A 25,415-nucleotide genomic window follows, 5' to 3' on the forward strand; every position below is an offset into this window, starting at 1 on the left:
GAATTGACGAATGATCTACAATTAACTTTAGCCAAACATAGAAGTTTTCAACCTAAAGGAACGATTTTGACATTAAAAGGAAACAAAATTTGCGCAGCAAGCTTTTCAGATTAAGAGAGACTGGATCACATTCTCAAAAATTCAGGTTAAAGCATACATCCATCACTGCGGTTGTTTTGGCTTTAAATATCAAAACATTCATTCCCCCTGGCCAAATGACTTTTTTCCAAATACTAAGCATCTCCAACAGCAGGGTAGAAGGCACGAGGAGAGTGACTAATATTTGCTGACATTAAATTTTTCCATACCTCCTTATCCGATAACTCATTGAGCTGTATGACATAAATTTCATCCCCTTTAATATAGTTGCAATAAATATGCTGTTTGTTAATGGCATAAAAAAAGTAACCAATTTTCGGAGAGAAGTTTTGCCACGATTAATCGCAATTATAATAACTTTGGCTGCTCTTTGTTTGCCTTATTGTGGGCATCAAGATTTTTTAGTTGTGAATGCTCAGTGTGAAGTATCTGACTCCTTGGGACTTATTAAAATGAAGATTGATATTGGCGATTCTTTTCTGAAAGAACTCGTAGTAGACAATTCAGAACTCCATCAATTCACAATGAAATTATCAAGATGCTTGGAGATGTAACAAGAAGAAATATCATCAATCAAATTAAAGAAGCTCCTTGATTTTCTTTAATATAGGAAACAATTAATAGTTGTCGAGTAGGTCGGATTTCCATTATCAGATGGATTGATTCGTCAATTGTCTCCATTAGGGAAACATTTATTTGTTTCATTGTAGCTTGTGATGGTGGCAGAGCTAGAGCGTCATGACAGTTATCGCTTGTCTCGTTACTGCTGGATTGAATCCTTAGAAAATAAGGAGGCAAGGATATAATGGAGCAACTGTCATGTCAGGTGACAAAGGAAATGTCAAGGTTATTATAACAGACTATTTGAAAGATTCGCCAGCCCCATATGTTCATTGTGCTAGTCACATTGGTTATCAATAATGTAGCTGAACAGTAGTGGATTACTATTTATGGGGCCTATAGGCTAAGACAAAGTTCAGCGTCTTTAAGTGATATGTATTCTTGCTGATACGTTCAGTCTCCTGAGGACGTTTCATTTCTCATGCTGATTTGCTTTGCATTTTCCTTTTTTCAGTTTCTGTGCATTGTGTATTAAAACAGCAGATGGTACAGATTTCAGCAGGGTATATTGTCGAACTTTAGAACATTTAGCTACACCCGAGAGGCAAAAGGTAAAAACTATGTCTAAATACAATGGGCCTCTTGAAAAGGCGGACCTGTAGGCTTCAGCCTACTTAGCCTACTGAGTAATCCGCCCCTGCAGCTGAATGAAATTTTCAAGGCATAACGTACGTTTTTTGGTGTTTTAGAAAAATTATACAACTTCTTCAATAGCAGCATCAACAAATCAGCTGATCTCAAAAAGCTGGGCTGCATAACCACTGCAGGAGAAGATAGAAATTTGGTGCTTAGAAGACTTTGTACCATTCACTTGTCTTCGCGCATGGATAACACCAGGGCAACTAAGAACAGGCTAGGCGACATAATTGTTAAGGGGGTACATAAACAATTACAACAATAAAGACAGACAAGAAGCTCAAATTCTACTCAAACGTACGAGCAATCTTACTGGAATTTCTCCTTTTGCTGATCATATGGAAAAATCCTCCATTCAAATTAAATTGCAAATATTACTGTCTTAACACTTTTTATCAAAGAAGCTTTGTTTTAAAGACTAAAAGAGGTCCCGTGCGATTCATCTTAGTTCGGTCATGCATACATAATAATGTTGGAAGACACGTAAAACTACGGCTGAAAAAAAACATTTCTTTGTTATTTTTACTCCTGTTTAAATCAGCACCAGTTGGGTATGGCTTTTGAAATATGTACGACATTCCTAAAGAATACACTGCAAAATGTGAACGACAACATAGTTCAAAGAACTTATCATCTAGCTTGCTGGTTTAAAGAATGATTCATCAACGTAAAGCCAGAAATAAGTTATCATCATTTAACAACGACAAGTGAAATTAAATTAATTGAAATGACATTAAAGTGGCTGCAGAAAGAAATCTTCAATGCAGGAGTCTATGGAAGCGGGCTGCATAGGAAAGATTTGTAGAGAGAAACTTGTCTCTATGTCTTTCGATACAACTTATCCTGGGCAAGTGATTTTATGTGTAATGTCGATGTATATGATCAATCAAACATTAATGCATATTATTTATACCATGCTTGCAATCTTTTATGTCTTGATTTTACGATTATGTTTTTGCTTTGTTGCATTATCTTTAGCTCGAAATTTTGTTAGAATATTGGCTCGACGCCTTTAATGGTCAATTTTTGTTTCATTAATTATTACAAAGTAAGAATATAACGTTAAATTAAACATCTACCTCCAGCGAACTGTCTGGTCTCGTGAGAAGACATATCCTTTCTAGGTTGCAAGGTGGAGATTTGGACTCAGTCCGGAATAAGATGTTGTTAGGCTCTAGGACGACTTGAGAAATTAAAGTTGTGCTGGTTAACAGTAGCAAAATGGCATTTCTATTACTGTGTTTTTCGAGAATGGATGCGACACTTAGTATAATGTCAGAAAAAATTGCTCTCCGATGAGGAAGGAGGAGAGCGAAGAGAAAAAGGTAGTATTCCATGCAGAAAACCATTCTTAAAGAAACTAAGTCTTTTGATCAAATTTTTTTATGACACTTGGTACGATTCATCGTCTGTCAAGTGGTTTTTCTCGTTGAGATTTCGCTTTGATTTTTCATAAGTTAAGTTCAATTCTCGTTAAGAATCCTTTCCAATCATTCGTTACTTCTTCGTTCATCACTAACATCAAGATTGCCCTCAACTAAACGTTTTTCGTCGAAACTTATTTATGTAAGTCAGTATTATACAAATTATCGCTTTCTTTGTCCTATTCGAGTTCTCAGTTTTTTTGCCATTTGCACTTGCTGTTGTTGGTTCTGTTCACATTTAATCAGAATTCTTTCAACGGTATTTTAATGTGCTTTCTTGCTTTATTATGTATGCACAACCGACAACTGATGAATCCTTAAGTAGACATAAAGTATACATAAAGGTAGACAGATGAAGTACACATGAAGATACACACATTGGTTGACAAGATGTCGACAACAATGCAGACACAAAAGTTCTCATAAACTATGGTAAGCACTAAGGTAGACATAAATGTAGACATAAAGGTAGACATTAAGGTAGGCATAAAAGTAGACACTTTATTTGATTAGTGATTAAGACTCGTTTGGTATGTATCTTAGAATCATTGATTGCCTAACTTTGTTTTCTCAATGAAAGAAAGAGCACCGCCCCAGAACGTAATGCCCCCTTTCCACATAATGTTTTGGGTGCGTGCGCTTCAGACAGTTATAAAATCAAGCAAAATGTGTATTTAATCTATGTTTTCATGACAAGTACTTCTTCTGAAAAGTTGAACGTTTGGTTTAAGCAAAAAAAGTGGACATAAAAGTAGACGCAATGAAGGAACCAAGTGAAGTTTGGAAGTAATTCTCGACAAAAACCGCACGCTATCCTGGAAACGTTTTTTTGAAGTTATCACATGCATTGCAAGCGTTATAATTATTAGTAAGCGCATGCTTTCATGGATATTAGTGATTAGATGTCCCTGCAAACCGAGGGAGATTTAGTAAAAGTCGGAAGGTGCAAATCAATAAATTTCACGAGGTTTAAGGGTACATTTAATCACTGATGTCCCTAACAGCATGTGTTAACATGGTTGCAGAGGGTATAATAAGTGCATCGAACTCTCCCGTTTGGCAATATTTTCATCAAACGAGTTCAAAGATTTGAATATCAATAGTGGTCAAAGCGTGTATTGTTTCTGGTCAGCGAGGGAACAAAGAAATGAATCGAGCTATTTAATTGGGAATTCTGTTATTGAATTAGTTCATTTAATATGCGTAAGAATTTGCTTTGCAAAAACATTTGGTATTTTAAATCTTGTTTAAGGTCTTGATGGTTGATCATCAGTTTTTATAAGTAAGTGACAAGGAAGTTGCACATGCGAAGGAAAGACAATTTCTGTTACCCCTCGACGACATTAATGGTGAAGCAGGAATGATTTAAAGCTTTATTGTAATAAAGAGTTCCACGATTTTGAACTAAACGCAAAAGATTTACTCGTTTCCCAAGTATCGACGATCTAACCGTCGAACAAGAGGATCTAAAAAGTTGACTTTTGTCTTTGTAAACTTGCTCTCGAAGTAGTATGGTTTCAATGGACTTGCGGAAGACATCTTGTCATTAACCTTTTCCATTCATCACAATTGAAAATGATTCAGGTGTGGAAAATTCAAGAAGCAAGCAGAAGCAATTTCTACATGAAACGAGAAGGAAATGTAAAAACATGGCGTACTTGTTTTGATGTTGATGGAGGTATTTTGTCTTAACATTGATGAGGGATATTTAGAACTAAATATGCTTCGTTCCTGTATTTGGAAGAAAATACGTCGGTATGTGTTCCTGTTATAACAACTAATTTCTTCGACGCAGTATTTAGAGATGAATATTGATGTAACATCAACAGCAATGAAAAAAATCAAGGGCATCAACGAAACAAGCCGAATAAAATGGGGAAATGTAGTTTGGTATTATGAAGGTAAACAGTATTCTTAAACAATACAGCTCAACATCCAAACGACGAAGCAGAAAACCAAACTGATGACATCCACTTAAAGATGCTTCTTCCATAAGGCTCTTAGCTACCTAAAACAACACCTATATTCAACATTGTTTGATTGACCGAAAAACGAAAAGAAAATCCACAAGTGCCATTCGTAAAAATTCACCAACAACTATTGATAACAGCTGCTGAAAGAAATTTGAAAACGGCAAAACCATTGTGAAATATGCAACGGACGTACTTCCTTCGATATCATTGGTAAAAAAGATCTCACGTCTAATGTACTGCTGTTGTGTGGTAAGACTACATGACGATAAACGAATTTCTCTGGCAACTAAATGCGTTTTGATTTATCCGTAATGTTCTTAAAATGTCAATGGCTTAAAAAGTTGATGTTAGGAATATATATTTACTTAGTGCGAATTATATATTGTTTGAAAGACTTATTACTTTTCTCTATCTTTTTCAAAAGAAGACATAAGTAACTATAGATGTTTTGCTTTTGTATTACCAAACTAACATTAATATAAATGTATTTATTTGTAATACTTTTTCAGTCTTTATATCAACACTCGACTACGAATATGATTTTTGGTTTGTTGCTTTATCTTTAGCTGGAAGTGATCTGTTATAATTTTGATTCGAGACCTTCAATGGTCTATTTTTTTTTGCATTAAATCCTTCAAGGTAGGAATGGCACTTTAAAATGACCAGGTGTCTTCAACGAACTCTCTGGTCTAGTGGATAGACACAACCTTTCGAGGTTGAGAGTGGAGGTTCGAACCCTGTCTGGAATAAGATGTAACTATGCTAAGGATGAATAAGAAATAGGAAAATAAGGAAATAGTGCTGGTTAATAGAACAAAAGTGGGATTTCTATTACTAAACTTTTCGAGAATGGAATGCGACACTTAGTATAAATTCAGAAAAAAACGCTCTCCGATGAGAAGGAGAGCGAAGAAAAAAAAGATAGGATCCCATGCAAAAAACCACTCTTAAAAAAACTAAGTCTTTTGCTCAAATTTTTTTATGACTCCCTGTGATCAGGGAGTTATTTTTTTAAATTTTGAAAAGTCAGGAAACCCAAGAGCAAACAGAACGCCCTAATCATCCCTTTCTTACTTCCAGGCACTTGTTCCTCAGTTCGACTTTCTGTCTTCCACATCTGCCGCGTACACCTGCCAAGTGTGTTGGCAGAGGGCGAACCAAGGATCTTGTGCACCGGAGGTCATTGATGTCGAACTAAACGCCCAACATCGGCCAGTTGAGCTAACCGCTCATCATCGAAAGCTCTATGTTTTTTGGAGTATTTGTTAAATTTTTTCAATGTGAAGCGAAAGAAAAGGAGAAGTTCTTGAACCTTAGATGGTCTTGAACCCGAGAAGGTGAGAGCACTGCACCGACATCTTTACCACTCGGCCAGACGGGTGAATTGGAAAACCGTTTAAAACATGTCAAGTGTTTCTGACTAAACAACATTGCCTTCATTTCTCTTGAGGCTCACATTTAATACTGTGTTTATTTTGTTCTTCGTCACCATCATTGCAAAGATGAAGAAAGAGACTTACTAGGCATTATAGTTGTTCAACTCAAACATTGCAGGAGAATAAATGATATAAGCGAAAGGAGGAAGACCAATAAAGTATGCACAATGTCAGACATTGCCATGTGGTAAATCAAAAAACAACGCGCATGTTCGTAGTCAATTTAATGGCGCTGGGAGTTTCTAACTTGTCTGTTCAAAGTTAAATAAAATATTTTTTACCATCATGCATGATAATATTGTAATGGTTTGTACAAAAGCATATGGTTCCTACAGAACAGTATCCACTTACTAATTTTACAATCTTGCCATGTCTTGAGTGTCATCATTTCAACTATAGTCAATGTAATCAATATAGCCAATGCGGTTTTTGTCGACATTTGTGTCTATCTTCTTGTCTACCTTTGTGTCTACATTTTCATAGGACAAAGTTCTCATTTTGTTGAACACGACAATTGAAAAAATTAGTCATTTCATAGTCGAAAGTATTCGAAGTAATCGAAGGTAGTCAATTCACGCGACGCGATGTGGTAAATCAGGGCAGTGACGAGCATGTCTTAGGTCATATTTTCCGATGCAATGGCGTCGAGATCATTTGACTTTATGTTTGAACTAACTGAACTATTTTTTATCATCATAACGCACCAACCATATTCTTTTCAATGTTTGTTTTGGTTGCACACAAACAAGAGTTTAATAGCAAGGACAAAGAAACCTATGAAATGACGTCTTTTATGATATCGTCTTTTATACAATGACAACTTTTTCTCTTTTATGTAATCGATTACATCTTTTTCTCTTTCTATTCATGCATTTTCACAAATCTTAACATTTTTTCCCCACAAAGACTATAATTCATGCACTTTAACAAAGGTAGACATAAAGGTAGACACAATGGTAAACATACATACATAGACTAAAAAGGTAGACATAAAGATAGACATAAAGATAGACATAAAGGTAGACATAAAGGTAAAGGTAGACATAAAGGTAGACATAAAGGTAGACATAAATGTAAACATAAAGGTAGACACAAAGGTAGACATAACGGTAGATAAAAGGTAGACACAAAAGTAAACACAATGGTAGACATAAAGGTATACACTAAGTTAGAGACAAAGGTAGACACAAAGTCTATAATTCATGCATTTTCACAAATTTTTTTCAAAAAACACATTCATGGCATTTTTCACAAAAGACTATAATTATTTTCACATTTTCTTACACTACAATTTTTCACAAACTTTCACATTTTTCACAAAGACTATAATTCATGCATTTTCAAATTTTCTCATTTTTTTCAAGACTATAATTCACGCATTTTCACAAACTTTCACACTTTTTCACAAAAAGGCTATAATTCATTCATTTTCACATTTTTTCACTTTTTCCCCACAAAGACTATAATTCATGCGCTTTCATAAATTTCAAAGCATTGAATTCAGTGGAGAGTGTCTACCTTTGTTAAAGTGCATGAATTATAGTCTTTGTGGGGAAAAAATGTTAAGATTTGTGAAAATGCATGAATAGAAAGAGAAAAAGATGTAATCGATTACATAAAAGAGAAAAAGTTGTCATTGTGCAAAAGACGATATCATAAAAGACGTCATTTCATAGGTTTCTTTGTCCTTGCTATTAAACTCTTGTTTGTGTGCAACCAAAACAAACATTGAAAAGAATATGGTTGGTGCGTTATGATGATAAAAAATAGTTCAGTTAGTTCAAACATAAAGTCAAATGATCTCGACGCCATTGCATCGGAAAATATGACCTAAGACATGCTCGTCACTGCCCTGATTTACCACATCGCGTCGCGTGAATTGACTACCTTCGATTACTTCGAATACTTTCGACTATGAAATGACTAATTTTTTCAATTGTCGTGTTCAACAAAATGAGAACTTTGTCCTATGAAAATGTAGACAGACACAGAAGGTAGACAAGAAGATAGACACAAATGTCGACAAAAACCGCATTGGCTATATTGATTACATTGACTATAGTTGAAATGATGACACTCAAGACATGGCAAGATTGTAAAATTAGTAAGTGGATACTGTTCTGTAGGAACCATATGCTTTTGTACAAACCATTACAATATTATCATGCATGATGGTAAAAAATATTTTATTTAACTTTGAACAGACAAGTTAGAAACTCCCAGCGCCATTAAATTGACTACGAACATGCGCGTTGTTTTTCTGATTTACCACATGGCAATGTCTGACATTGTGCATACTTCATTGGTCTTCCTCCTTTCGGTTATATCATTTACTCTCCTGCAATGTTTGAGTTGAACAACTATAATGCCTAGTAAGTCTCTTTCTTCATCTTTGCAATGATGGTGACGAAGAACAAAATAAACACAGTATTAAATGTGAGCCTCAAGAGAAATGAAGGCAATGTTGTTTAGTCAGAAACACTTGACATGTTTTAAACGGTTTTCCAATTCACCCGTCTGGCCGAGTGGTAAAGATGTCGGTGCAGTGCTCTCACCTTCTCGGGTTCAAGACCATCTAAGGTTCAAGACCTTCTCCTTTTCTTTCGCTTCACATTGAAAAATTTAACAAATACTCCAAAAAACATAGAGCTTTCGATGATGAGCGGTTAGCTCAACTGGCCGATGTTGGGCGTTTAGTTCGACATCAATGACCTCCGGTGCACAAGATCCTTGGTTCGCCCCTCTGCCAACACACTTGGCAGGTGTACGCGGCAGATGTGGAAGACAGAAAGTCGAACTGAGGAACAAGTGCCTGGAAGTAAGAAAGGGATGATTAGGGCGTTCTGTTTGCTCTTGGGTTTCCTGACTTTTCAAAATTTAAAAAAATAACTCCCTGATCACAGGGAGTCATAAAAATTTGAGCAAAAGACTTAGTTTTTAAGAGTGGTTTTTGCATGGGATCCTATCTTTTTTTCTTCGCTCTCCTTCTCATCGGAGAGCGTTTTTTTCTGAATTTATACTAAGTGTCGCATTCCATTCTCGAAAAGTTTAGTAATAGAAATCCCACTTTTGTTCTATTAACCAGCACTATTTCCTTATTTTCCTATTTCTTATTCATCCTTAGCATAGTTACATCTTATTCCAGACAGGGTTCGAACCTCCACTCTCAACCTCGAAAGGTTGTGTCTATCCACTAGACCAGAGAGTTCGTTGAAGACACCTGGTCATTTTAAAGTGCCATTCCTACCTTGAAGGATTTAATGCAAAAAATAGACCATTGAAGGTCTCGAATCAAAATTATAACAGATCACTTCCAGCTAAAGATAAAGCAACAAACCAAAAATCATATTCGTAGTCGAGTGTTGATATAAAGACTGAAAAAGTATTACAAATAAATACATTTATATTAATGTTAGTTTGGTAATACAAAAGCAAAACATCTATAGTTACTTATGTCTTCTTTTGAAAAAGATAGAGAAAAGTAATAAGTCTTTCAAACAATATATAATTCGCACTAAGTAAATATATATTCCTAACATCAACTTTTTAAGCCATTGACATTTTAAGAACATTACGGATAAATCAAAACGCATTTAGTTGCCAGAGAAATTCGTTTATCGTCATGTAGTCTTACCACACAACAGCAGTACATTAGACGTGAGATCTTTTTTACCAATGATATCGAAGGAAGTACGTCCGTTGCATATTTCACAATGGTTTTGCCGTTTTCAAATTTCTTTCAGCAGCTGTTATCAATAGTTGTTGGTGAATTTTTACGAATGGCACTTGTGGATTTTCTTTTCGTTTTTCGGTCAATCAAACAATGTTGAATATAGGTGTTGTTTTAGGTAGCTAAGAGCCTTATGGAAGAAGCATCTTTAAGTGGATGTCATCAGTTTGGTTTTCTGCTTCGTCGTTTGGATGTTGAGCTGTATTGTTTAAGAATACTGTTTACCTTCATAATACCAAACTACATTTCCCATTTTATTCGGCTTGTTTCGTTGATGCCCTTGATTTTTTTCATTGCTGTTGATGTTACATCAATATTCATCTCTAAATACTGCGTCGAAGAAATTAGTTGTTATAACAGGAACACATACCGACGTATTTTCTTCCAAATACAGGAACGAAGCATATTTAGTTCTAAATATCCCTCATCAATGTTAAGACAAAATACCTCCATCAACATCAAAACAAGTACGCCATGTTTTTACATTTCCTTCTCGTTTCATGTAGAAATTGCTTCTGCTTGCTTCTTGAATTTTCCACACCTGAATCATTTTCAATTGTGATGAATGGAAAAGGTTAATGACAAGATGTCTTCCGCAAGTCCATTGAAACCATACTCCTTCGAGAGCAAGTTTACAAAGATAAAAGTCAACTTTTTAGATCCTCTTGTTCGACGGTTAGATCGTCGATACTTGGGAAACGAGTAAATCTTTTGCGTTTAGTTCAAAATCGTGGAACTCTTTATTACAATAAAGCTTTAAATCATTCCTGCTTCACCATTAATGTCGTCGAGGGGTAACAGAAATTGTCTTTCCTTCGCATGTGCAACTTCCTTGTCACTTACTTATAAAAACTGATGATCAACCATCAAGACCTTAAACAAGATTTAAACTACCAAATGTTTTTGCAAAGCAAATTCTTACGCATATTCAATGAACCAATTCAATAACAGAAATCACAATTAAATAGCTCGATTCATTTCTTTGTTCCCTCGCTGACCAGAAACAATACACGCTTTGAACACCATTGATATTCAAATCTTTGAACTCGTTTGATAAAAATATCGCCAAACGGGAGAGTTCGATGCACTTATTACACCCTCTGCAACCATGTTAACACATGCTGTTAGGGACATCAGTGATTAAATGTACCCTAAATCCTCGTGAAATTTATTGATTTGCGCCTTCCGACTTTTACTAAATCTCCCTCGGTTTGCAGGGACATCTTATCACTAATATCCATGAAAGCATGCGTTTACTAATAATTATAACGCTTGCAATGCATGTGATAACTTCAAAAAAAAAAAACGTTTCCAGGATAGCGTGCGGTTTTTGTCGAGAATTACTTCCAAACTTCACTTGGTTCCTCCATTGCGTCTACTTTTATGTCCACTTTTTTTGCTTAAGCCAAACATTCAACTTTTCAGAAGAAGTACTTGTCATGGAAACATAGATTAAATAGACATTTTGCTTGATTTTATAACTGTCTGAAGCGCACGCACCCAAAACATTATGTGGAAAGGGGGCATTACGTTCTGGGGCGGTGCTCTTTCTTTCATTGAGAAAACAAAGTTAGGCAATCAATGATTCTAAGATACATACCAAACGAGTCGTAATCACTAATCAAATAAAGTGTCTACTTTTATGCCTACCTTAATGTCTACCTTTATGTCTACATTTATGTCAACCTTCAATTCAATCTTTATGTCAGCCTTTATGTCTACCTTTATGTTTACTTTTACGTCTACCTTTATGTCTACTTTTATGTCAACCTTTATGTCTACCTGATCCTCGATAAATTCTACTCGCTGGTTGAATTTCCAGATCTCGACAAAGTGCAGAGTCAAAACACAAAGAAAATTATAAGTTTCACATATCCCGAAAATAAGTTTAATGTTGCTTCAACAGCGTTCAAATAGATTGGAAGAGTAGCCACGAGCGAAAAAGTTCGAGAGGAACCTTTTTATTATAACATCTTTCTGAACAAACCTAAACTTTAATCTTATGCAGTTTTTCAAAGTAATACGTCAAAGGAAGCGTTTTCATTTTTTTATTTACGACTTACTTATTGATCGACATGGGTTTTCATTCATGCCTTTTGCCGAATAACTCGACGCCACACCAAACAAAGAGAAAGGTTATTGAAATAGTGTAAAAAATTCTACAGAAAAAATGTTTCAAGTCGAGAAAATGAGCTCACCATACAATGATAGTTAATGTAGATATATTTTACTTCACTAAACAAGAATTTCGGTTGCTGTTTTTTCTAGCATTTCATTGAAAAGAACGCGTTCTATAAGATCTATCAAAAAAATATGAAAATCTATAAAAATTATAATTAAATCAAAAAACCTGCAAAAGAAGTATAAAAGATAAAAATGAGGAAAAAATGAAGTGGCAATGGAGTAAACAAGACTGTCACCAGAGGTTAGAGTTCGAGGCAATCTTAGCGCTACATGATACGGCCTACGAATATTCTTTAATCATGAAATGAATAGCGCAAGAAAACAACGCAAATGGTATATTTAATTAATAGAAAGGTTGATGTTCCTTTTCTTGAAATTAAAAAATCATTTGAGTGTTCAATCACAAGAGGTAAAATCAAGAGGAACCCCGTCGCGAACACTTCAAACGTCAGATAAATAGATCCAATTTCCAAATTAGATTAATAGAAATTTTTCAACTTTTATCTTGATGAACACTTGCGACATTCTAGCTTGACAATATTATGACATCAGCAGTTTATTTATGTTGGCTTGAAACATTAGAAAGTGTTAAAAATATTAAGTCCATAATGGATCATAATAGTATAGCAAGAAAGACAAAAATCCACCAATACAATTGGAATCATGTATCTTAAATATAAAGAACAAACGCCATAATGTTGTCTTGTTTTTTATTTAGTTAAACCAAACTATAATCAACGATCATTGATTAAACAACGACATTACATTTTTTAAAGCATTCACTAAATGTTCTAGGTGGGGCCCAGCCCACGCACGGCGAATAAAAGCTTGCTACTTGAGGTAATATAGTTAAAATATGTAATCAACGATAACATATTTTACGAAAACACAATATTACTCTTCTGACACTTTTTATCGCGAATAGGAGCAATGCTTAAGAAATATTTTGGTCATGTCTTCATCGCGTGTGCAGTTTCACGCACTTTAAAGAGAAATGAATTCCGGACCAGCCCGACAAACTCACTCATTGAACGTCACTTGAAGACAATCAATCCATAAAATTGTTCTATTGTAAAGCTATCCATGACATGATTAGAATATAGTATATGTTATATTATTTTTGAAGCGAAAATGTGAAAATAACTAAAGCTTTCCAATAAACTGAAAGGACAACAACAAATCACGACACAAATAGATGAAACAAAATAATAAAAGTGAGATTTTATAACAAAAGTACGCTTCTAGTTTCCAGATGCTTCATCAAGTCCACTTGAGCGACTGTTGTTTAAATTGTCACCCATAGCTCTTAGGGCAGATCCTATTTCACTAAGGCGACCTCTTTCTTCGTACGATACGTCAGTATTTCGCATATTGGCGGCATTCAGTCTAGCTTCGCGGTTCCTTGCTTGCCTCTCCTTGCTTTCTGTACGTCGAAGACTTCGTCTTCGGCTATTGCTGCGTTTCAAAGAGATCCCCATAAAGATGATGTATGAGATTTCACGATTTTGATAAATCGCCACACACCACAAGTTTCTGTAATTTGTAAGATAACAAATCATGATTAAGAAATCATGTGAATTTTACCCCAATTATGAAATAACGTTCAAAGTGAAATAATAAATGTTGTTGCATCAAATACAACAAGAATACAACGATACGAGTGAAGAAATCCTCCACCACGTTTAGAAGTTAGAAATATTTGCTGCAAATTTATAAATGTTCGGAACCATTATAAAATATTCTACTGATATTGACCTCAAAAATAAAACCAAAATAACGCAATATGACTATGATATCTGTAGCATTAATCGATTCAATGAGATCATATCTTACTATTTTATTGTTAAATGACAACATAGCGTTGTCCTTATTTTATAAGATTTAGCTATATTAGCCGTACATACCAAATGACGATCAGCTGATGGTAAAATATATAGATTTAGAGTTCTGTATCTTCTATTATGATAAACACAATGTCAACGTGCCATCAAGACGGACATACCGTCACACAATACAATCGTTGCTATTTATCTCGTCGCTATAAACGTTATTACTTATAAGTGAAAACTAATCATGTTAACACATATACATTTATGTATTAGCCTTGCTTAGTGCTTAAAATAGCCAGTAAAACGCATGCGCAAAAATGAACGGAAATTCCTTAACGCCACATTGAAATAGGAAACTCCCGATTATTTATACACAACTTTTTAAAAAGTACAAGCTAGGGGTATTTTAAAAAGTGTCCAAGCTGATATAATAGTTGTAATGTTGTATAAAACTTTCTTACACATATTGAGTATGAAAAATGATATAGCCCATGCAATTCTATGAATGTTGTCAAAATATATGATAATATTTTAAAGTTTGATTGTTTACCAAAGATACGAAATTCAAATAATATGAAAATATTATTGAGGCTATCTCTGCTTCCGATTTGATAACTTCTGGTTCTACTCTGGTTCACACAAAGGATCTTTAAAGTTGAATTGCATAAAAAGCAAAGGAGGGGAAAAGTTCTCTACTTTTGAAAAACATCTCAAATTAACACAACCAATATGCAAGATTTTTTCCAATTCAAAACAGAAACTACAACCAAAAGTTTACACGATTCAATCGTATTTTCTTTCACGCATTTCTTTCTCGCTTCAACATTCGCCATGATGACATCATTTCTATATTTTCATTAGACAATTATTAACAAATCATTAACTATATATACAGTTACAATTATCGGATATTGCTTCATATTCTAAAGGAAAGCGTTGCGTACTTTATGTGATTTGTCCCTGTAATTTAGGGCGCATAGGAAGGCTCTTGTCTCCCGTTGTTGATGGTGCAATATTGTTTGTTTTTTACTATTAATGTAAATGAGGGCGTTGCATTTTTCAATGATTTGGATGGCGCGATAAATTCCAATGAAATGACTCACAACGTTTAAAATCAACGCTCGGCAAATAAAGAGAACAAAAAGATTTATGACACAAAAACAATAAATAAAGCTTTGACTGATTATATTGACATTACTGCATGTGCAATTGTCAAACTCAGAGAAGATAAACTGCCATTTATATGACAGAAATATTCGCATGGAACTTATACTACATAAAAACCGACAATTGCACATCAATAACAACAAAAAATGACAAACGACAGTCTATTCTTCATGCTAAGTGTCGAAACTCGATCGTTTAGCTACAACGTTCTATCTATACTAACTTTATGCGCGAAAATATTTTTACCGGTAAAATACATTTGATACAATTTAGAAAAATAACCAATAATTGTGGTGAACAAATTCTCATAATTTAGACAACAGTAAATCTAACCTGTTGGGTTCTATCAGTGTCCTCTTTTCAAAATTTCTTCCTGAAAATGCAACCGGCTATGCAAATGTAAGCCAAAGTACTAACGGAACTCTTAGATGATTCTTCTTTCCTTCCCGGATAAAACATTTGCAATGAAGGGGTATATTAAAGCTTTGCCGTTTAAATATTTGCCTAGTGAATCATTTGATACAACACAAAAGCCCTTCCCCAAAACATACATTCTATCATTTACAGCTGTGATTGGTTAGTGTAAAGCTAATGAACGACACCCAAACTTTTGTGGGTGGAAAATAATTGACAGCAGGGAGTTCCCGTAATGTACTTATATTAATATATTATTACAAAACCTGTGATCTTCGGGAAGAATATTCTGCAACTAGGCTGCTGTCTTTATAATACTTGAAAATATGTCGAAATGAAATATGTGTTAGTAAGATATTTTCTCCGTGTGGTTAGAATTCAAATGTACAAAATAATAAAGGGTAACAGAGAACTTTCTAAAAATTAGGATTAAAGAAGAATAGGAATGTTGAAGTTGGCCTACATAAGAGAAGTTACTTACTGATGTTGACATTGCACAAGATCAACTACGTATTTATTCAAAATATGATTATAGTCTAATAATTTTTCGTTTAACATGTCCAATACGAAACTTATCATCTATGGCAAATATTTATAAATCGATTAATGACCAATTATTTTCAATCCTTGACACAAATGCCCCATGTGCGGTTGACAAAGTATTCCCCTGTCACGTGTTTATTGTCTTTTTTACCATACTCCTCCTTCCATTCATGCAGTGTTACGTATCCATGGAAAAACAAGCCGTTGGTCTCGAGGCTATCTGAAATAATTGTTTGTAAAACCGCAAGTAAATATGACTATCCGTATCATATGACCTTAGAAAGTTTCGCACATTCTTGATAGCCACCCAGAACCGACCGCAAGTATCAACATTGCCATAATAGAGCCGGAAATACCAAGTTTCTTTTATGCACATTTCCTTTTGACTCTTTAAAATCCTGCAGTCAGTTGGTTGGCTTTGTTTTAACCTTCAACCCATTTCTTATAAGTGACAGCATGATGATTAAGAAATAGAACTTTAAAAATTCCATAACACCCGAGTAAAATAAACACCGTTTAATGAAAACTATAATGCAACTAATAATTCTGCTGTCGTCTAGAAAGTATATATATCAAAGAAAAGAACTTAAAAAGGCTTATGTATTTGATGATAAATAAAAAATTGTCATTTAACAGTTGATTAACACCGATCATATACATTTCCATAGTGAAAGACATATGATACATGCTTAGCATTGAATATTAAACTTAAATCTAAATGTTTTCTCTACACACAATTATTTCTACTTTACAAAATCCACTAAACTTCATCTGTCTTTCTTATTGGACGTTTCAGATTAAAAAAAGTGAACACATGGTTCTTTCACCTTGCTTTAGTTGCATCAAATGTAATATGAATTTATGCTATTGCAAAATGTTTTATACAGGAAACATGTTGTAACCGCAATGTCATTGATGTCAAAAAACTCATATTTCACATCAATGATATGAATGAATTATTGCAAACTGAGGATACACGTAGGGATCAATCGTAGAACATTTGCATTCATGGTCTATATACTCCATTTATAGATAGATGTAAAAATTTTATATTTCGTTCAGAGCACTTTTCAGGATACTATCTCATTGTACAGTTCTTGAGTTTAGATTTCATCAAAAGTCGAAAGGAATTATCAAAAGAGCAAATTCGTACAATAATGAAATAACGCAAAGAACAACAGGTCGTTAATTGCATTTTGCTTACATATATATATAACTTAGTGACGGATTATTTTCCTGATTGTTGAAATGTCATGGTAAAATCCAATCGTTGACATTAAAAGGCGGCAATGACAGAACACTTTCGTGCAATTTTAATGTAATTTCGTACAAAGAAACATTTCTCCACTACAAGATGTTCCTTGCATGTACACATTAAAAATTATCTCATGAGCATATAGCAAGAGTTCAAACATGTGGATATAGTCAGACACCATGAATGCTTTGGCCCACTCTCTATTACTACACCCACGTTGTAGAGATTACAGTCCAGATTACATGGACCGATTAAAATCACATGTTCACGTTTATAGAAGACAAACAAAACAAATAAACATGGACTCTTCGAAAATCAAACAAATTTAACAACGTTACTGTACAACTGCGGGAGAAAACATTACAACGCATGCGCAGCTATATGACGCAGACTGTTCAATATCGTTATTACATAATTACAGCATGGAGATAAAGAGAACAAGTTTTTCACTTTTGCAAAACAAACACAAAAACGAAGCAAAGGTCACGTGCTTTCGTTATTCATTATAATTCCAATGAATATATTGTTGACAAGTGTAATGCGTTAGTCAGACGGGTCGCCTATAACAAAAATAGCCTGCCAGTCAAGACGGCAGACAACCACCAGTCATACACCTTTATCACGACAAATACGCAACTCATGAAATCACAAACACACATCAGTAAGATCAATTAATGAAGACTTTACTGGTATTTTTCTAAAGAAGATAATTATTTTTGATTCATTATATAAATGTGAACGTTTTCGGCAAGTATAGATGCATGGGCAAAGTACTCAATTAAAACTCAGTTAATGTAATCATGTAGTACCATTATAAAGGAACACCATGGATATTAAAAGTTATAAATTATTCCCATATCATACTAGATAACATATATTTAGGAGTTAAAGCAAAAATCATCTTCATTTTCCTCCAAAGTTAAAAATGACGTTTCTCATCCTATTTCTACCATTAATTTAAGAGATCCTCAATGCAAAAAACGTAAACCATGAACTATGAGTGTTCTCATCTTTCTTCTAATGCTTTTATTACATCGCTTCATTTTCAGTCTATTTTCCCAAAAGAGCAACAAGAATGTCTTTCTTAATGTCTGTGTAGAGATGTAATGAAACTGTAGAAAGGTAAGATGTAAAACTTGCTTCCATCAAAAAAATTTTAGCCACATAATAACCAACCTAACCGATTATTTGGCCTGTAGGGTTTAATATTGTTCGATTAATACGCCATGACATCTATAAGATATTTTGATAGAAACTTTCCTATCGGTGATTAATTCAATGACAACCCATTTAATATTTACATATTTCCCTCTATCTTTTAGTGAGATACACGTCTGGAGGTCTGAGTAGACAAAACACCCTCGAAAGTTATGATAATTAAAATATCACTTTGACTGTAAAAATACAGGATTGTAGTCTTTCGATAACAACGGAGCATGTTTTTTTGCAATCAGAGAACACTTGTTTAAGAAATGTTGGTTTAATAAAGTATATTTATTTAATAACAGTACTTTAGATAAAGTCGGCAGTAGCTTCATGCGCAGCTACTTTGAAATACCGCCGTCTCAAGTGAGGGCTAATCCAATCTAGTTAAGTATTCCATAAAAAAATTGAAAAGAGCGTTCGGGAAACATCTTGTGTATAGCAGTAGCTATTTACACTTAAACCAGCGTCAAAAGAACACATTCAAAGTTTTTCACGTTTACTGCTCCCTTTAATCCAAATAATATTTTGTGGATGATCGCGACAAAGGATTTTGACGCCGCACAACGAATGAAATCATTTGCAGGAATTATCAAATCATTAACGGACGGACATTGATAATTTTTCCTTACGGAAAGGTTATCGGTTGGTGGCGGTATCAACGTCATAACACAAATATGTTCACAAAATAATGAAATTTTTCAATAAATTCTTGACAAATAAAACTTATTTTGTCGCTCGTTGTTACAATGACAGCAGATGCAGCTTCATAAAGAAAACCTTTGATCATTCATTCGCTCCAGTCTCTCTAAGTTCCGTTACTTTTTTGTCGCCGCAAGTGATTCTCACGAACGCAATCCTTTACTGACTAGACTATTGAACTTTGCCGATTATTACAAGACGACAAAATTAGAAAGAAGGTTTCAAGCAGAATTCTAATTTTGTGTGTGATGTTTCGATGCATGTAACGATTAATGAGGAAGAAACGTGCTCTGAAAACAAACTGGACGTTAGCTTGGAGCTGTTTAACTTTGGTTAATTGATTTCCATCTCTTAAATAAATACATTTTGGCAGTGTAAACACAACAGGGGAACAAAAACCAAAAGTTTTCACAACGCCTTTCCATGTGTTGAAACTAGACATGGAGCGAACATATACTTATAGCAATACACGCACGGACCCAACAATCATCACTTTTTGCATCAAGAATGCATTTTGCGCGATTATGTATATATGAAGCTAAATACTTAATACGCTTGATTTTTAGTAAAACTTTACTCTTAGCTAACTCAGAAATACAGGTATTAGGCATCTGCATGAAGCTATACAAAATGTACTGTTCATGTAAAATCGAGCAACAGCACAGAACAGTTCTCGTTGATTATCAAAAACATCAGTGGTGTTGGTGAATCAAACGAAGCCGTTTGAGTATGACAACCGAAAACATTGATGAAAAATAATGCCATGCATTTACAATACACATATTCCATCACTTTAACTATCTAAGAACAACACTGGGCTATCCTATGCCGCCGCTGAATTTCTTCACATCATCGACTTCGCAACTTGTGAAACAAAGCAAAATTAATTTAAAGGTATATATTTTTGGCTCTCGGTAAAATGTAAAATTATCTACCAGCATGTCGTGTGCTACGTTTTTCAAAACGGCCCGAGACAAACAAACAAAAGTTTTGAAAAATTCAAAGGCGCGGTCTTTGATAAAAACGACCACCCTGAATATATTTCGTGAAATGAAAAACGGGAATGTTTTGTCTGTAAAAGCATCCTAAGCGGCTATGAACAGGTTATCATTTCATTCAAGCGAGAATCGATACAAACATTACAGACCACCAGTAATTTTAAACTGAATTGCACATTTTTGAAAAGTACATGCAAAGCCTTTCAGTTAATTTTGTAAGACTCTATACATAGTTCAAATACGTCATTCGCCATTAAAATGACAAAAAATCCTTTACCTTGTTCAAACAATTGTTGTTTGTATAGTAAGATAAATGAAGAAAATCAAAGCGACGTCTTTACTCAGTTTGTAGCTACGTTTGTTGATATGAATGTGAAATGCAGAAAAGGAATATCTAAAACATAAAATTTCACGGCTTAAACAAAACATCTCATTGTAATGATAGATAATTATGGAAATATTGGAGAATGAAAAGAAAATAATTGATTATAACATTAAAAAAATATGACAGGAACAAGAAACGATTGTTTCATGAATGAGAAGAGAACAAAATACAAAATGCTTCCATGCTCGTTTGTTTGTGAATAGTTGTCATTATTACTTCATGCACGAGACGATCAGCAACATAAAGACTCACAAAGAGAATTAATTTGTCCTTTCATATTCTCCGGCTCCATTTTGCGGGTACCCTGAAAAGAGCCATTAAATATGGTTAATTGACAGTCAAAATTAGTTCTACAAACTTGATATACAATATAATATAATAAAGAAATGCGTGAACTAATAAATTACTGCGTGGGGAGCAGATCAAATGAGAAACGGCTCGAAAAATAATAGTCAGAGGACACATTCAACTACACTCGATTGAAATTATTTCCTAACTGAAGTAAAAAAAAAAACTCTTCAGTTCAACTTTCGACGAATTTTATCATAGATTTTTCTCGAACAGCTGGCCTCTCTGTATTACTGGCTTTCCTCTCTAATTTCTAACCAAAAGCACCATTCTATCGTAGTCACAAATCTTGAAACAATAAAACTGTACTCTTCGTTAAAAACTCTGACAACTATGCGATGAGATATATATTTAATCAACACAAGACATTAAAATTTCCTGTGTTCTTCTACCTACATGTATAAAGACGTTTCCGTAAGGAAATAGACAATTCCGCATGTACCCGAGCACTGCCAGCTATATTATCATAAAAACACACAATCTATACACAATTGTTCAAATCAAGCTTTTGACATAAACAATGATTAACGTACGATAACTTTTATGAAAATATCTCAAGAAACAGGCCAACATTATATCATTGTAAGCATCACAGATGGTTTTGATGATATATGAACGTTTACTTTTGTACAAAAAACAAAAACATGACATTGATGGTCTAGTTTCCTGTCTATATCACTTGGCTTTCGCATATGTGATCGTATAGAAACTTGAGACAGTCATAAAAAATGTATAGTACGAGGAAGTTTAGTGTTTATAGCAGTTTACAGAATGGCGGTGCTTTATCTTCGACTTGTGATAAGATAACCGGATGCTTTATATATATCATGTTTATATAAATGCTCATTAGCTAAAATAAAAATATTACATCGGCAATGAAACAATAATGAAAATACAGAGATGATTTAGGCCTTTCTCAACGGCCACTCCCAAGCCCTTTGTACAAAACGACAATCTCTACATGAACATATGGAAAATTTCTGCCGCGTGTCTTTTTTACTGTATTCCAAAGGAATTAAATAATTTCAAGTTTTTTAACTTCAATAACACATCCCCTAGAGGGATAACAAAGTCCACGAGTTTATAAAATAGTTGCTTTTTATGTATACGTTTTCTTATTCGTATTACAATTTCGTAAATTACAATATATAAACACGGCTAAAGATGAGAGACAATTGAGATGCATTAACATACAGAGGACAGCTTCGTTTACATTTCGTCAAAAATCAAAAGAGCCATATCGCTATGTACACACACACACAACGAAAGATAAGCAAACAATTATGAATGGAACATTCGTTTACGGGTATTTTTGTAACCTTCGCTGCAGGGAATTATCGATAATGTTTTGGTACAAAATATTAGGACGTTTAGCAAATAATGAAATAATGTGACAACACACAAACGTAGGATAGTTTCAAGACAATGGCTATAGATTTCTCAGTAAAACATAACAATGGAGAACAGTTAAAAAATGTTTACTTTAGCAATCATTAGTTTCCTCGATGAGAAAGGACGATAATTTCTCTTTAATACTAATCAAACTAACAAAAAACATCTGCATTGTAATGATTCGTATGTGTATATATACGCTTGGAAATAAAATTCCTCGTGTTTAAAGAAAATAATGAATTGGTAGTTGATCATTGAAGATCATAAAACAAGAACATTATAAAATTGATGTTTATCAACTACTTGATTTGAGCGAGGACCAAGCACAGCCTCAAAATATGTTTTGTACAAGATGTACACAAGATAACTTATACTGTTAAAATACTTGTGCCTTTTAGCTTATAGTCTCCGCATGTCTTTGCCTCAAGTTTTAACATGAATTTCACAAAAATATCAACATCCCACTCATATACATAATGTTATATATAATATTAACAACGAAGTCAGAGAAATAAAATAATAATATCATAAGCGAAGATTTTGATAACACAGTGTTGACAAAAACCAATTCAAAATGTAATGTACAGATAAATATTTAGGCCACACGCATGCGATCTTCAAGCAAAGTCTAATACTAATTTTAAAACCATATGTTCCATTTACGCAAGCCATAGCCACATTTCCTCTCTTCAAGTGTCTTGTATTTATATAAACTCGAATATACCGCCGACAATGCAACAGAAATGCATATTATTTCAGTATGTTTTAAGTGTCAAGTCTTTCCTTTAGAAATTCTTACGAAGAAATGGCCTGACATATACACACTTTCCTACCAACTGAAAACTCCAGCGAGTTGTATATATATGAAGCTATGCTTCTTCGCATCCAAACTTTGCAAAATGAATGAAATCCAATAGCTAACACAACTCGCGCAGTAAAAGCGGAAAACGAAAGGAGTTTTTTTAAAACACTTTTACAGTCATTCACAGTTAAACTTCATATTTTATGAGTGTTGAGAATTCTCAATTCTGTACAACACTCTACTTCAAACATTACACGGAAATATTTGAAGTTTGCCAATATATACTCAATGCTCACAGCAAAAAAGACAAAAGCCTAGTTCTCAAAATCAAACTCAACAAAACTTTTTCATCACACAACCTTGGGGCGATTTCCAATCTTTGGCGGAGCGCTCTTTTCATAGATTAATCTTTACAGTGAATGAACCAACAAAGATTATACATGAAACAGCATGCCATTTCTACATAGATTGCCGGACAACGGAGAAAAAGATGATCGTACTTGTCCGGGATGGTACATAGAATCGCGCATAAGATCCGTGCATGTGTTCTGCGCAAGTGGAATATTCTGTGGCAAATATGTGGTATTGGAGACGGGCATTTTCCACAAATCGCTTCGATGAAATAAAGATGGGTTTATGGCATTCGGATTGAAGGTATTCGAATACACATTGGGACAGGCTGATGTATGGTATGAATGACTTAAAGTCGTCGTCAGACCACCACCAATGATAGCATCTGTGTTTTCCATATTTCCAGCATGATTAAGCTGTTTCTCATCATTCAAACCAATCAGACTTTCAATGGTAAACGAACGCCTTTGATTCGAGTCATCTTTGGAGTCCGTTTCCTTCACTTGAACGTTCGCCTGATGGCCAATTGATTTCCCATGCGTCATTACTTTGAAGTTTGATGCGCTAGCGTTGCCGAAACCCTTCCTCATTGTTTTGAAACGCTTACGACGTCGGAGGAAACTGCCGTTCTCAAACATGGCACCGCATTCAGGATGAAGAGACCAGTAACTGCCTTTGCCTGGCTGGTCAGGACGTCGGGGGATCTTGATAAAGCAATCGTTGAACGAAAGATTATGCCGTAAGGAGTTTTGCCAGCGTTGTTGATTCTCACGATAAAATGGAAAATGATCGATTATAAATTGATAGATCTCTGATAAAGAGAGCATCTTCCTCGGAGAGTTTTGAATGGCCATTGCCGTTAAAGATATATAACTGTATGGAGGTTTCGCGTTTCCATAGCTATTTCTCAATGGTCTGGGCATTTTCAACGTAACTCCAGTTCCACTCTACATAATATTCATGGTATTTAAACCTATATTACTGTTAATCGAACCTATCACGAGTTTAAACAGTCAGTCTTTCTAAAAGATACGAGTTGTCCGCAGGAGACAGAAGAAAAAAGTAAAATTATATTATATTTGTTTAAATGACCTTGGTTTTTGAGCATAAATAGGAAATGAACATACAATATCATTATTTACTATTAACTCCAAGCATGATAAAGCAAATATTTGACTTGTATAACAAAACCTATTTCGAATATACATATGTCAGTTGTAAGACCACCGAGTTTTGCGCGTTGCATGCGCAATACAAAGAAACGATCTTTGGTAAATAAGATTAATAGGACAACAGAGCGTCATCCCTTTATTTATAAGAAATCACCCATCTCAAATATCGATCAGGCAGAAGAAAATTACTAAAGGGTAATGTATAAATTCAGGAGAACGAAATGTATAATGATAAAATTAAGAAAGATAGAATACATACCAAGTATTATAGAGGCCAATCTTCTTGACACAGTTCAACCAACCCTTGCACGAAAGACGAAGTTGTACAAACTGTTTATTATGCCTATATTGAAAGCTTTCCAAACGTCAAGAAGAAAACGAATGATGAAACAAACTGTATTCCTGAATTTAAGAATCAAACACCAAGCGTGTCGGTTGCAACGAGATGACGAAAGGCTGTTGACAATAATGCGGCAATATGAATCTAGCAAAGCTTTCAAGACGGTACGCGTTCGCCTTTGTATGTCGAGATATGCGTCTAAGACTGCTAGCACAACAGCTATTTATTAGGAAGTAAGAAGCGCTTTTGTTTTACTGTCCGAGCACTTCCCGTTAATCGATTGTCTCGGCTCTCATCAAAGTGTTGACATGAGATGCACCCGCCTACAGGCACCTATTATTGCACTAACGTCTAATTAACAAACGTCGATCACGTCTGCCACTCTCAATACACGCCAATGAAACGCGACAC

General features: G+C 34.5%; 1 protein-coding gene and 2 long non-coding RNA genes across 4 annotated transcripts; 1 reads left to right on the plus strand and 2 right to left on the minus strand.

Moving 5' to 3' along the window:
• Window positions 1-12,799: 12,799 nt before the first annotated feature.
• Window positions 12,800-14,218, minus strand: LOC124450346. The gene is made up of 2 exons (XR_006949946.1): window positions 14,008-14,218; window positions 12,800-13,636 (listed from the first exon to the last, which is right to left on the minus strand). It is a non-coding gene; the product is annotated as an uncharacterized LOC124450346 (long non-coding RNA).
• Window positions 14,219-15,999: 1,781 nt separating this feature from the next.
• Window positions 16,000-25,202, minus strand: LOC124450316 (forkhead box protein A4-B-like). 2 transcript variants are annotated; one of them, XR_006949937.1, is made up of 4 exons: window positions 24,924-25,202; window positions 20,852-20,903; window positions 20,492-20,608; window positions 16,000-16,276 (listed from the first exon to the last, which is right to left on the minus strand). XR_006949937.1 is itself a non-coding variant. In XM_047000961.1 (2 exons), exon 2 carries the CDS (start codon window positions 24,413-24,415, stop codon window positions 23,576-23,578), a length of 840 nt encoding a protein of 279 aa, XP_046856917.1. In that variant the 5' UTR covers window positions 24,416-24,439; window positions 24,924-25,202; the 3' UTR covers window positions 22,410-23,575. The 2 variants fall into 2 exon arrangements, 1 of the variants encoding a protein (XP_046856917.1); XM_047000961.1 differs by lacking the exons at window positions 16,000-16,276; window positions 20,492-20,608; window positions 20,852-20,903 and adding an exon at window positions 22,410-24,439.
• LOC124450379 lies at window positions 18,364-18,810 on the plus strand. The gene is made up of 2 exons (XR_006949954.1): window positions 18,364-18,433; window positions 18,634-18,810. It is a non-coding gene; the product is annotated as an uncharacterized LOC124450379 (long non-coding RNA).
• Window positions 25,203-25,415: the final 213 nt, after the last annotated feature.

The sequence above is a fragment of the Xenia sp. Carnegie-2017 genome, unplaced genomic scaffold (genome assembly GCF_021976095.1).
Source record: "Xenia sp. Carnegie-2017 unplaced genomic scaffold, XeniaSp_v1 HiC_scaffold_13, whole genome shotgun sequence".
Lineage (NCBI taxonomy): Eukaryota > Metazoa > Cnidaria > Anthozoa > Malacalcyonacea > Xeniidae > Xenia > Xenia sp. Carnegie-2017.

Bases quoted from the DNA above. Each gene is read 5' to 3' on its own strand.
- LOC124450316 (XM_047000961.1), bottom strand. From the start codon at position 24,415: ATGCCCAGACCATTGAGAAATAGCTATGGAAACGCGAAACCTCCATAC.